This window comes from Ixodes scapularis, unplaced genomic scaffold, assembly GCF_016920785.2.
Source record: "Ixodes scapularis isolate PalLabHiFi unplaced genomic scaffold, ASM1692078v2 PGA_scaffold1__304_contigs__length_218370807, whole genome shotgun sequence".
Classification (NCBI taxonomy): domain Eukaryota; kingdom Metazoa; phylum Arthropoda; class Arachnida; order Ixodida; family Ixodidae; genus Ixodes; species Ixodes scapularis.
The window spans coordinates 61,509,640-61,522,875 of NW_024609846.1; the positions used below are offsets into that span (position 1 = coordinate 61,509,640).

Genomic DNA, 13,236 nt, shown 5'->3' on the forward strand with positions numbered 1-13,236 from the left:
GCTGTCCACATGCACCACACTGGCTTGATAAGGGTTATGATGAATTTTAAAAGCACAGCCTTGCAATCTAATTTTTTTCCTGATAGTGACATTGTTGATAAACCCTCGGGCTTTATTTTCGTTTAGTTGCCCTTGATCGGCTATGCCACCCGTGGCAGTGGAAGCTACAGGCTTGTTTGGCCAGCCACACCTGTATCTTTTGCCAGATGATCACGCTCCCTTGCGCACGCCCGCTTGCAGAGAATGAGGTCAGGTGGTGAAAGGGAGGTGGCTGATTGGTCCGGAGAGCAGGTAGCTTTCAGTGCACTGTCAGCTTAGGAGTGAACGAAATATAGTGAGGCCAAGTGTCGTGTGACGTGCTTTGGGGCCGGGTGACATGCTTGGGGTATCGCGGATGTAACACAATGATAAGGAGGGGTACTTTCAAAGGAGAGGAGGTATGAAATAATCTGCTATGTTATCAAATTTTCCTACCGAAAAGCAGTCTTGTGACTTTTTACCTTCTCTCTTTTGGCCCTCTAAACAATACGCTATTAGTAAAATACTAATTTAAATTCATTTATCCTAGCCTAGCATTTATTCCAGCATGAGCGAGCATGTTTTGGACATAGTGCTCAAACCTAGCGCAGCATGCACAAAAATAACAAGTCTGCTAGAGTAGAGATTATAAAACTCAGCCGACCTATAGATTGGGTTTAATTGTCTAAAATGTCGAGATATATAAAATTATGACTGGAGTCAGATGGGCACACATAGAACTCTAAGATGACCTTCTGACAGGAGGCTAGGGGAGTAAATCAAGCCATGCAGTGTCTTAAACAAAACCTGCAAATCCACTTTCACTCGATGCCGGTGCAGACTTAACAGGTTGACGAGTTCTGAATCAACTTCACATCTCGAGCAACGTACACCTTTCTTTAGAAAACAATCTTTGAAGATGGAGATAAATTTGTTTTGAACTCTTTCGACACTCAAGAAGTTAGGTAGTTTTGGAAATGCCATACTATGCAACTAAAGCATACCCTAGCTGAGAACCTACCTGAATGGAACTCTAGGTCTGTTCGATTTGGCCAGAAAGTTCTAGTTTTGTCCGAGTTCAGAGGAGCGCAGGAGTCGTGCAGCCACGGTGCAGAACCAGTGCAGCAACCGCGTTAAGACTGTTGCTGGGATCGGCTTCCGGAGCGGAAGTGTAGGGTGTCGTCTGCATCTGTTGGCTCTCGTTTCTTCACACCGCGTCGTATGCAGTTCGATGAGCTCATTCGCATTTCTTTAGTTTTAAAGCATATAAACTAAATATTTTTTGCAATTGTTTCTTTGTTTAGGTGTACTAAAAACCTTTTCAGCATGAAATGCATTTGTCATTTTTAATGGTTACCGTCGCTTCCTATCATTTACAAAAGTGTTTGTGTTTTTCAACTGTGTATGCCACGGTAGAATTAACATTCATTTAGCAACAGCAGGTTAATTCCAAATCTCGATATTCACATTTGGACGATAGGTTTGTGGTATCAGGGTGATTACATGTCGGGAGTTACTGGTGGCAGCGCGCAGTAGCTGTCACTTCAAAGACGAAGGCCCGGCGAGAGTATCGCCTTGGCCGAGACTCAATGACGAAAGATGCAACGATTTAAAGACGCAATGCCAGTCTCCTTTCACGCATCACGGCACGTGCCTCAGGCACTGATGACGATAGTACAAGAGCTGCTGGCAAACATGCAGAAAGAATGAATCATCAGGAAAGTTGAAGAACCTACACCGTGGTGTTCGGCAATAGTGGTGGTCCCCAAACCGAATGGAGAAGTATAGATCTGCATGGTTCTGACGCAACGAAACAAGAACATTGAACACGAGGACGAGGTAAAGAAGTTGCAAGAGGAAGATCCAGTCTGTACTAAAGTGAAGGAGTACTGCAAAAAGTGATGGCCAACTATTAAGGACCAAGTACCCATCGAAATCACCCCATATTTTCAAAAACAACACAACCTCATGGTACAAGAAAACTTACTGGTGGGAGGCAACCGCCTTGTGATTCCAAGTCAGATGAGAAAGCAAGTCTTACATTGACTACACGAAGGCCGCCAGGATACCACAAGATGCCGGCAACGAGCCAAGATGTCGGTTTGGTGGCCGGGACTAAGCTCTCAACTGGCCGATGTTGTAACAAACTTTCTCAGCTGTTCACAAGAGGGAGTACCAAAACACAACCGATGATCGCATCTGAACTACCGTATTTACGCGAATGTAGGTTGACCCATTTTTCAGTTTTTAAAGATTGGAAGTTGGGGGGTCGATCTAGTTGAACCAAAGCATTCCACCGCCGTCAGAAATGAAACAATCGTGATATCAAGAACTCCTCGGCTTGTTACGAAATCAGCCGGCTGTACTCGTAGCATTGCGGTATTCTGTGCGCTCATTTTAAAATTCTTTTTTTCTTTATTTGCGTGAACAAGTTTTATAAATAGCGATTCGCAAATTAACCCAAGTATATGGCGGTGAACTGCGCACGGCGCGCCCAACTCCCGGGGGTGGCAGCACTTCTTGTAAAAGCCACTTTGGAGGCCACTGGAACAGCCTCACGGCTCACTCCCCGCAGCTTCTTTTCGCAGTTTTTCGCACAATTCACGGTCGCATGTCGTTTGATCGAGTGTCGAATATCATGCTGGAGCGCTAACTATATTTTTTTGTATTGACATATGTGGTATATGTGGCAGTTTAGGTTTTCGGTGCTCGTTTATGACCATCCTTCACCCAGAAACAACCAACAACTGCGCTGCTGGATGCAAGTTCAACCCGTCAGAGCGGGTGATGCTCCAGTAGAGTCTGCAATGGCGCGTGATCTTAAACTGTGACAGAAAACAAAAAGGCTTCCACTGGCCAAAGTCTGGATAGGTAGGGATGCCTCCCGAAGTTGAAGGTGAGGCTTGCAACTAACACCACATAAGTGCGCAATCAGTTTCTACCCATGACGTGCAACGCGATCGCCGAGCAAGCGCGTAAGATGCGGTTGATGCTGTCATTTGCAAAGTGCGAGATTTTTTGGGATGATGGAGACGACGTGCTTCGAGAACGTAGCAGTGATGACGATGGGACTGACATCACCAGTGCAGACGAGTCATAGTGTAGTCGCAGACAGAGTGGGAACAACAGGGAGCAGCTTCCGTTGTCCGGTCTCCAGCGTGAACTTCCTACTTTCAATAACACCTGGGCATCTCATACACCTTGTGCGTGCATGCGCAGCCAAAGTATGCCAGAAGGCATCGATTGCGTGTTGGAGGTTGGGCTTTTGAAGCAGATACTTTGTTGTTCTCACGTGTTCGCAGTAAAATGTGCATCAAAAGATTTTTTTTGCTGATGTGCAATGTGGGCGGGTCGACTTACAGTCGAGTCGACTTACAATCGTAAATATACGGTACCAGAGCGACCATGGCTACGGATTGGCACAGATTTGTTTGAGTTGGAAGGAGCACAATACCTGCTGGTCATGGACTATTACTCGAGGTACGTTGAAGTGAGCAGGCTGAGACAAACCACTTCAGAAGCAGTCATATCACAGCTCGAGGCAGTATTTTCTCGTCATAAAATACCCGAGATTCAGTGATCAGACAATGGTCCACAATTTTGTTTCATGCTATTTGAAGACTTCCCAAAGGACAGCAAGGTAATTTGTTACCGCAAAGTAATGGGGAAAGTTGAGAGAATGGTTAAGATTGTCAAAGACATCCTCAAGAAGTCTGGAGATTCTGAGCTTGGACTACTAAACTACAAAACAACACCAAGACCTTCTGGATAGAGTCTGGCACAGCTTCTGACGGGAAGGCATTTGCGATCCACACTGCCAATATTGGCTTCTATACTGTTGCCAAGACTGCCCAACCACAAGGAGTTTGGGAAGAAAAACTGAGAAGAGAAAAAGAAGCAAACAAGAAAACTACAACAAAAGACACTGAGTGTGGTAAAATTGGACCTGGATATCGGCAGCAATGTATGATGAGAGACAGCAGAGCAACTGGAACAATCACGGGGAACGAGACTGGAACCTCGATCCTGCACAATAATGACAAGGTCAGGATATCTCCGCCAAAACGCGCATCACCTGGTGGTTCCAACATCACAGGTGTCTGCCAGCAACCGTACACATCCTGAAGCAAACACTCCAGATTTGAGTGTTCCCCCAGGACAAGAAAGCATCCCAAAGACCAGATCGAAGGACGGACCATAAGAAAACGAAAGAGATTCAACAAATGACGTTGTGAGAAAAGAGAGATGTAATAATATTGTTTCGCAAGTTTCAATAAATATGGCCAGGGGTGCATAGAAAGAGAAGAGGAAGAAGAACACAGTGCCCAGGGGTCTTGAAACATTCTCTATGTATTGTTCCTCATTATTCGGTACAACCGGTACAATCGTGCAAGAATGACCACAAATTACACGTGACAACAGCTCACCATGGAAGCTATATGCGCAAAAAGTATTTTGAGTCTTACGAGAAAATGCCCTTATATTGGTTTTCGAAGGATTCAGGTGGAGGTCGTTGTCAGAGCACCACCTGTAAAAGGAACATGCAACTTCCTGGAGCGTAGTGCAACCTTTGAGTGTCTTTATTTTTTTATAATAATAATAATAATAATAGTGATATATCTCAACAATAGAGCTTGCAATTATCTCCTATTGCTTGAGAATAAAATGGTTGCAACAGGCAGGCTGCTCTAATTTAAACATTGTAAAAGAAAGATAGAGACTTGGCATACAGTAGTAACGTTCACAATTGCAGATCTCTTCCATGACTTTGGCGTTTTATACTAATATATGAGATCAGCCTCTTACTTTACATCATAAATTTTTGAAGAAATTTATATAATTTGGTTTTGTCGTTTTGTATTTGTTTTATCAAAAACTGAATGTAAGGTAGTCAAACTTCCTCTCACTCACAGCATCTTAAACTGTGCTGGCATAATCTGGTGCATACTTACTTGTCTAAAGTTGTCATGTGTACGCAGAGCTGCTGGCATGTGACATACAACCAGACACATTTTCGTTTTAGGGGATGAGGGGGACAGGGGTAAAGAAGCACTTCTCTCCCTTTTTAAAAATCCGTTCCCCCTAGACGAAAAAAAAAAAAAAGGATCAGCACAGAATGAATGCCTGGTTTAGTTTGAGCGCTGCCCTCTAGAACTGCATGCAAAATGTTGCGTTGAAATTGCATCCTGCATAATCCTTTTTCTTCGTTGGAAATGAAGCTGCATTCTTTGCTACACACGCTGATATAGGTGCCACTCATGGTTCGATAGTGGAGCCCTGGAGTTGGGGCGCAACTGAGTTAGAACGGAATTATGTCATGATTGTGGTATTTGGCGCGTGCTCGGGGCGCTGTTTTGCGATCCCTATTGGTGGGGCTGCGAAACAGTTGCCCGCCATCAAAAAAAAAAAGGGGGGGGGGGGGGGTGCAAGTCCGTGCACTGGATGCAGGCACGCTCAGGAACGAGTCCTCCAGTGCCACCAACGCGATTGCCAGAGCAAAAGCAAATTGGGCGTTGCAAATGTTCATATGGCAAAATGTTCATCTACGCTGTAGAGGAGCCATTAACCAGTGCAGCGACTGCTAACCTGAAGTTTTTGAATGTACATCCTGTGGTAATGATCGTCCTACGTCCCCCGCGAGCCCAGTTTTGGTGTCACGCCAAATAGAAATACTACACTCTCTTTGGTGCTCCATTCATCATAAACAGTGTTGCCAGCTTAGCACTTTCCCTCTAGATTTAGCTGTTTTCTATGCTCATCTAGAGGGTGAAAATTTCATCTAGCTGCTAGCGGGAAATTCTGGCTTCTTTCAGTAATATCTAGCGGGTTTTCTAGCTTTTCTTTTTTTCAAAAATTATCTTTTTAAGACATTACATGTATTCAACATAATAAAGTGTGGTTTCTTTGACTAAATTAGCAAGCTCAAAGGAAAAAATTAATATTTTGTAGAATGGGAGCACTTATATAACAATTTTTTTTTAAATGAATTTTAAAGTTGCTTACGTGTATTGAAAACGTCCATGCTGTTGTGACTGCATAAAGACAACAAGTGTGATAAATGCAGTGACAAGACTTCTAGAATAACCATTTTTTCGAAAACTGATGCACCCAAAAGTGAAATCCAAACAATTCTGCAAACATTTTTATATGCCTTACTGCAGAAGGAGGGTAGTATTATTTTGCATTAAATTACACCTGTGAAAGCCGATAAGTTGATAATCACCTTTTTATAAAGAATAAACTACCGTTGAATTTGTTCGCTTCAAAACAAACAAATAAAAGTAACAAGTTGAAAGTTCAGATGTTGATTGTTTATGTGCAGTTCTACCATTTTTATATGCGTATTCTAATAAATTTCAGTTGAAAGTTACGCCCTATCCCGTGTGCCATCATCTCCTTATCGTCGTTTTTATTTTTAAAATTTTGTTTTTTGCGTGTATATTCTTATTATGAATCTACCAACTAGCCCAACTTGCAGTCTTAATATTCTGTATCATAGTTCTGTTGCTGGCTTCACAAATGACATACATGACAGAAAATTTACAATATTTTTTCCGGGAAATCAGTTATATAAACCGTCTTTTTTAATCGACGAAACAGAGTTTTTTTTTTTTATATAGCCTGGATACTAAATATATGAAAAATTTGTATTTTAATAATTATTGGAAACTTGAAGAAGTAAAACTAAACACAGCCGTGTGTGTAACAGAACCGTGCACAAATTACATAGCCCAAGCTTTCGGGTTTCGAAAGTGAAAAAAAAAATAGGTATTTTCTAGGGTACCTTTGTTTCTTACAAACAAACTTATAGTATACATTTTTTTAGGGGGGGGGGGGGGGGGATGGAAATGTCGATTTGACCCGAGTGCTTGAGCTAAAATCAACTAGTAATTCCTTTTTTCAATTTTGTTTATTGACTGTTTTCCCAAAATAGAGAGTCTAGGTGTTTTCATCCCAAATCTAGCCTTTTTTAGGCACTTGTCTAACGGTAAATTTATTTTAGAATTGTCAACGCTGGTCGTAAAGCATTCAGCCTTCGAGAAAACATTTTGTCTGTTGTATCAGGAAGTTCACCTCTTGTAGAATCGTTGAATCCAAAGGTTAAAAATAAACGCTAAGATTCTTTGCATAAACCTTTTCATCTCAGCAGTTACCTGACCGGTGGCTGGAGAGGGCGTAGACGCACTCACTACCATAGGGTGGCTTCAATTTGGTTGGTTTCGGTTTCAGCGCGCTCGCTAGCTGTGTTGGTATATCGTGTCCTTTTCGCTTAATTTTATGATACAAATGTCTCCGTTGAAGCACACAGCCAACGATACAGTGGTACTGGGCCAGTTTTGAGATCCACGAAGTGGTTTCGAGCCTGAATAGTAGACGTTTCTACAAACACCTTCATCTGGTCGTGTTCGTCGTTCGGCGAGGTTCGGTGGCAAAACAACTGATCTGACGCGGAAGGAGGATTACCATTGTCTACCGCTTTACCCGCTGACACTAGTTTCCATAAATATAAACTAATTTAGTTATCAGTGCATGAGTGCATGAAAATGCAAGTCGACAATCTGAGTAACGATGTGCTAAATCGGCGCGAACAGATGAACTCGGAAGTTTAGGGATCACTGTCTGATTTTCGAGGACACCAACTTTTTCTGAACATCACCGACTGGAAAATACCCGCGTCATGACGCATGGAATGTAAAAAAGAAGCGATATTGTCTGCGCCTGTTATCTTTAAAGAAAGGAAGTACTCGGACAGATGTTTCGATGGTTCAATGCGGAATAGGGAGTTTTTCAACTATTGGCCCAGCTAAATACCAGCATTTCAGAATGTTGGCCTTAGAAAACAAACTCCTCGTTATACGGGCATTTGTTAATGACATACTCGCGATATGAGATAGGTGACAGACCCGTCAAGCGAAGTCTGGCATCTGTCTTCCGTCAAGTTGGCGAAAGGAAATTAAAGTGCGCGTGACCTCCGCCAGGTCCAGTTGAAGTAGAATGCTTCCTGGATCTGTGTAGATTGATCTTCATTCGTTTGAATGAATGCGGTTGTTACTTTCAGCGGTTTCAAGGCAGACAGATTCTCTTAGGCGTGACATATTGCGTACCTCCTGCGCTCACAGCTGCATGTGACACGTTTTTCACCCGGGGAGCCCCACCCCTTTATTTTTAAATAAATTAATCGAACTATTTAGGAAAATCATTAAGGTACATTGAAAGACAACAGACTTGGGAAAGCAGAGCACGATGCTTTCGAAGAACACACATATGGGCTCATCAGGTTGACTATATTTGTCGCCTGCTTTGCAAATGTATATGCGCGATCATCAAGCGCTTCTTATTGCGAATGTTCCACCACTATCACTGAGCCAACCTGCTCTGTCATAGGTAATTGGCCTTTCAACCATCAAGCTGTTTTACGTAGAATTCCCTTGGTAGATTTGGAGCGATCCAAGCGCGCTCCATACTCGCACCTTTAGTGCGGTAGGTGCGAGCGCGCGCTTGCACGCCCAAAATAATACCAACGAAAACGAGCTTTAAAACCGCGCCCATTTCCCCAAAGGAATTCCCCATTGAAGTGCCCTGCATACTCGACATGCGCCAGTAATAAGTAATAAAATCAAGTGCAGAAGTTATGATCATAATGGTGGCACGCAATTACGTAGTGACGATAATTATCGGACGACAGTTTAGAAAGCAAGGCAAAAAAGGCTCGAGGTACACCTAAGCATTTCTTATGAGTTGTGAATGCGAAAGCATGCAAGCCGCTCGTCCGCTCCCTTTGTCGTCTGCTCGTCCGCTCCCTTTGGCGTCTGCTGCCTACTAACGCGCGCGCGCTTCGGGATCTCGGAGGCCATGGCGCAGCGGCCAATGGGAGCCCCGTCGACGCACGCCAGCCAATGGAACCGAAGGCGAAAACCAGGAGCCGCTTTCGCGCTTCAAACTGATGACGTCAGCTCGCTCCATGAGGCAGTTAATGCATTCGCATTAAAAATAGCGGTCGAACGCGACGAAAGACACGAATACAGAGCAGTCGCGACAACGCGGATGGGAGTTAAGCGACGAGTTGAAGTAACCTCATGGCGGCCGCGTCACGTGATTTAAAGATGGCAGCGTCCATTTGACGGAGTGTGATCTATATGAAATCCCTTCAGGCTACTTCTTGAGTTCATATGCACAAAATTTCACGATTTTAGTACTCTAGTAGGAACGGGATGATCACTTTCAGTTTCTCTGTTCGCGTTTGATGGTCTGGCAGCGCTGACGTAACCTGACGTATTTTCAAGAGAAAGATGGGGAGCTTTTTATCTTTCAGTTATATAGTGAAAAAGTTTTGTACTGATTATCTGTAAGCGTTAACGTGTTCGCATGGAACGTGCACAATAATGTAGTCCGTTAAGTTTCGATTAAAAATAAATTCACGTGACCGGTCTCACGCAAATGTCTCATGTGCGGCATCGAGTGTGGAGAAAGCGCGTTTAGATTTTCGGTTCTGGTGTCACTTGGAGCAGAACTGAGCGGTCATCGGAATCCAGACACGCTTCCCGGCTTCCTGTACGCGTCCTATTTTGATATAAACCGCGGTTCGCTGGGCCCCCTGAGAAGCGGGCTTTCCCTCACGAAGGGTGTGCGTGCGGCGATGCACCCTTTACGGGGACGCAATTTTCAGATTGGACGTTACTTATCGTTTTTATAGTCCGTTGTAACCAAAAAAAGTAGGGCAAGGGTAAGACGGACCGGGGAGGAGGAAGCAGACGGATTGCTAAAGAGAGAAGGAGGTTTCCCCCTCTCTTCTCCAGCATTCCGTCTGCTTCTTCGGCCCCTCTTACCCTCGCCCTACTTTCTTGAATTGCAACGGACAATAGGAGGAGCGCTTTAATTTCCGGTGAACGACTATACGTCCGCGCGTAGCCAGTAATCACACGTGTCGCGAAAAATAACAAATATTTCTCTCTTCGTGATAACTGATGCCAATTATAATAAAACTGGAACGGTGTAGTAAACGTCGGAAAAAAAGGGTGAGGAAGAAAATAAAATAATAAAGCGTATTATGCACAAAAAAAAAAAAAAAAAAAGAAAACGAGCGCAGAAAAAAAATTACGAGTGCTCCCTTATAACGTGTTCAAGGCATTGCAAATATAGTCAAGATAAAGTAAGAAAAGAAAAAGAAACTGTTGCAGAAACCTTTACGTTGGTTGTCTACGATATGCAAAGCATATTGTATGAGTACTCACGACGTCATCTACAAGAAGAGGCCAGATTTTTTTACAATGCCAGGTGGCCACATCGCAACTCACGACGCAGCTCGCTATAAATACAAGGACGCAAATTCTGAACAAACGCTTTACTGATCCATGCTGTCGATTGTTGTAGTCTTCATGGTTGATTGCTAGTGTCGGGAGACTAGCGGTCTGTGTCAAGTGACGTATGAGACATACTTTGAAGTGTGTACGTCAACTCCCCTAGTAAACGCCTGATCGATGTTACTGCCACGTCGTGTTGTTGGTACTGCGTTCTCATCGTCCTCCTTCGTTGCGTATCGACGACGCTCGGCGGCTACACGACACCGTTTCCTCTTGAGGAGCTCCTGTTGTGTGGGTGGTGGTCGCCCGCGAGGCGCCATCTCATCTGACACGACGAGTGCCTCGAGATCGGGTTTTATAAACGGTCTACGACGCAATCATTGACGTCGCCGCGACTGTAACGCGCCGCTTCGAAATCTGTTTTGAGCGATCGCTTCGTAGCCTGGGTGCGAATGTGAAGGAGGGCGTACTGCCGCTCCGTATATACGCCGCGTGCTTAATTCCTTTTTTTTTTCGCTAGGCCATAGAGGTAGCTAAAGAATGATTCGCATTAAAAAAAAAAAAAGGATTACGGCTTGCCAGATAGAGCTCGACAGGTATCATTTCTAACGGGATAAGTATCGTATCGGCTTGCGGTTGTGAATCACTAGTGCGTGGTGCACATTAAAGGCACCCAGGCTAGCAGCGCGTACTGCACTGGCAAAATTTGTCATCTACAGTGGTGACACCAAACTCCCATTAGGGCTGACTGACCTCCCCGCTGTCTAAACACACGCACAGCGCAATCGTTAGTTTTCTAACGCAATGCATCTGTAGAAAGTGGTAAGACGTCCTCTCGCGGCGATCGGCGCCGCGGTTGGGATCGGAACTCTGAGAGAAATCCACGAGGAGCGGGAAAGAAAGGGAAGGACGGAGGCTATCGCTTTAAACGGGGCCATGATGCGCTCCTTGACTGAGGCCTCTCAATCCGGCCCTTAATCTGAAGCGTCCAGCAGCGCGCGTCTCGCTCCCCGTCGTGCATATTTGAAGCGGACGGGAAGGGAGGGATTAGGGATGCCGGTCCCCTCCCTGGTCTCGCCGGGGCAGACGGCGGGGTCGGACCGTCGCGTGACGCGCTTTAAAAGTGGGCTTCGGAGGGGGATTAGCGAATACGAGGGGATGTTTGGAAGATTTGGGCTTAACTCGGCGGTCCCGTTCCCGCGTCCGTTCGTCTCTGGTGGACGTAGCCTTTCTACCGGAAGCGGGACGCTTAACGTGGCGTACAGATGGGATGTTGTACTAATACACTGCGCACGGAAAAACTAACAACAGCTTCGCGCTCGTTTTTTTTTTTTTTTTTTCCTTTTTTTGTGGAGTGAAATGTTGTCGACCTCGTTTTTCTATGCTGCAAAGAGAGAGAGAGAGGGAGAGAGAGAACCCGGTGACATGAACAAACGCACATATTTTCTGGGTTATGTGACGCTCGTTAAAGGGGGGTTCTATTCGTTGTATTCGATCTCTAAACTGGCTGGGACGATTGCTGAATTGGTGGTATGATCTGCTTCCTTTGCTTTCGGTGTTAATTGTCTTGTGGTTGTTAGACGTTATATTGTCGAGGCCTTTCCTTCTGCGGTTGGGCAGCGCATCGTGGTTCCATTGTCACCTTGTCCGTAGCGTCATAGTCGCCGGTAATACAGAGTTTGATAAAGGTTGCGACGATAGAGTGTCGCCTTCCAAGAAAGCCTGTTTCTTTTGTATGTGTCGAGTCGATTTGCATCGTTGTCCCATGGCAGCGCGCGAGTTGCGAAGCTTGAGCACTAGCTGGTCACGCTCATCGGCGTTGTGACGAGAGGCGTGTGTAATCTGGCAACCGACGTCTTCCCTCGTCCCTGCAGCGTGCCTTCCAGGCGCTGTGCCAGAGCACCCACCTGTACGGGCGTCGGCTGGTCCTGGAGTGGGCCTCTTCCGACGACCAGGAGGTGGACACGCTGCGCAAGAAGACAGCCGACCACTTTCTGCAGGGTGAGTGACGACTCGCCATCCTCCCTCTCTTTGTTTCTTCGTGCGGGAGCTTATTAGAGTGTTCTGCTGGCAACCCTGAAGGTCTTTTGTACGCCTTTTGTTGCCTTGATTTCTTTTCCCTCTACGTTTCTTTTCCTCTCCAAAACTAAAAAAAAAAAAAAAATCATGTTTGATCAATTTAGTTAATTTTTGCCTCTACGCGCGTCTTTATGTATATCCAGTTCGTTGCAAGCCAACTCGTTAAACATAAATTTTTCGAGAACCAGCTCGTAGAAGATCATTCGGTCGAAGACGTACTGGTCGAAGGTTAGTAATCGAGCGAGGAGTCCGGCATCCGTACCCTTTACAGTTGTCTTCTGAGTAGTTTGTTTAAAATCCGGTGCTTCGGGGAAAGTCTAAGTTTTCTTAGGCGCTACACGTGGAAGGGGCGAAATATCCGCTGGTGTAGTAGTCTCGTCGCTTCGCGCATCTTTTACCGCCGATAACGCAAGCGAGGTCGCCGCGGGCTATGTGACAGACAACTGCCGCGATTCCCCGTAGGATAAATCCAAGTTATCGAAGCTGCGTACTGTGTTGATTTCCTACGATTGTTGTTCAGAATCAGCCGTCGCTTGGTGCCTAGCGGAATGCCATCAAACAGAACTCATCTCCGAGTGACGCATATATCCTCGATTCTTGACAAGCTTGTGCTGTAGGGCATATGTGCGTGTGGTATATGCTATCGAGCCTGAATCGCGACGGGCCGGAAAAAACCGCATCCGGCCCGCTGAACGACGGCCCGCCGGCAACCCAAAGATACGACCATCATGGTTATTCTTATGTATACGGTGGCGTCTGTGTTGAAATCAATCTTTCGTCGCGGGTTAGGCAAAATACTCGGTATATATATCAATGAGCTATGTGTTGTTATCCTTGG

The 13,236-nt window shown here is 45.2% G+C and overlaps 1 protein-coding gene across 2 annotated transcripts in view; it reads left to right on the forward strand.

The window, feature by feature from the left end:
* LOC8026693 (probable RNA-binding protein 19) overlaps positions 1–13,236 on the forward strand; it is a 120,831-nt gene that overhangs the window by 51,483 nt on the left and 56,112 nt on the right. For both annotated transcript variants that reach the window (XM_042290758.1, XM_042290759.1), the window contains one exon: positions 12,194–12,320. In XM_042290758.1, coding sequence (XP_042146692.1) covers positions 12,194–12,320 — 127 coding nt within the window. The remainder of the gene's footprint in view (positions 1–12,193; positions 12,321–13,236) is intronic.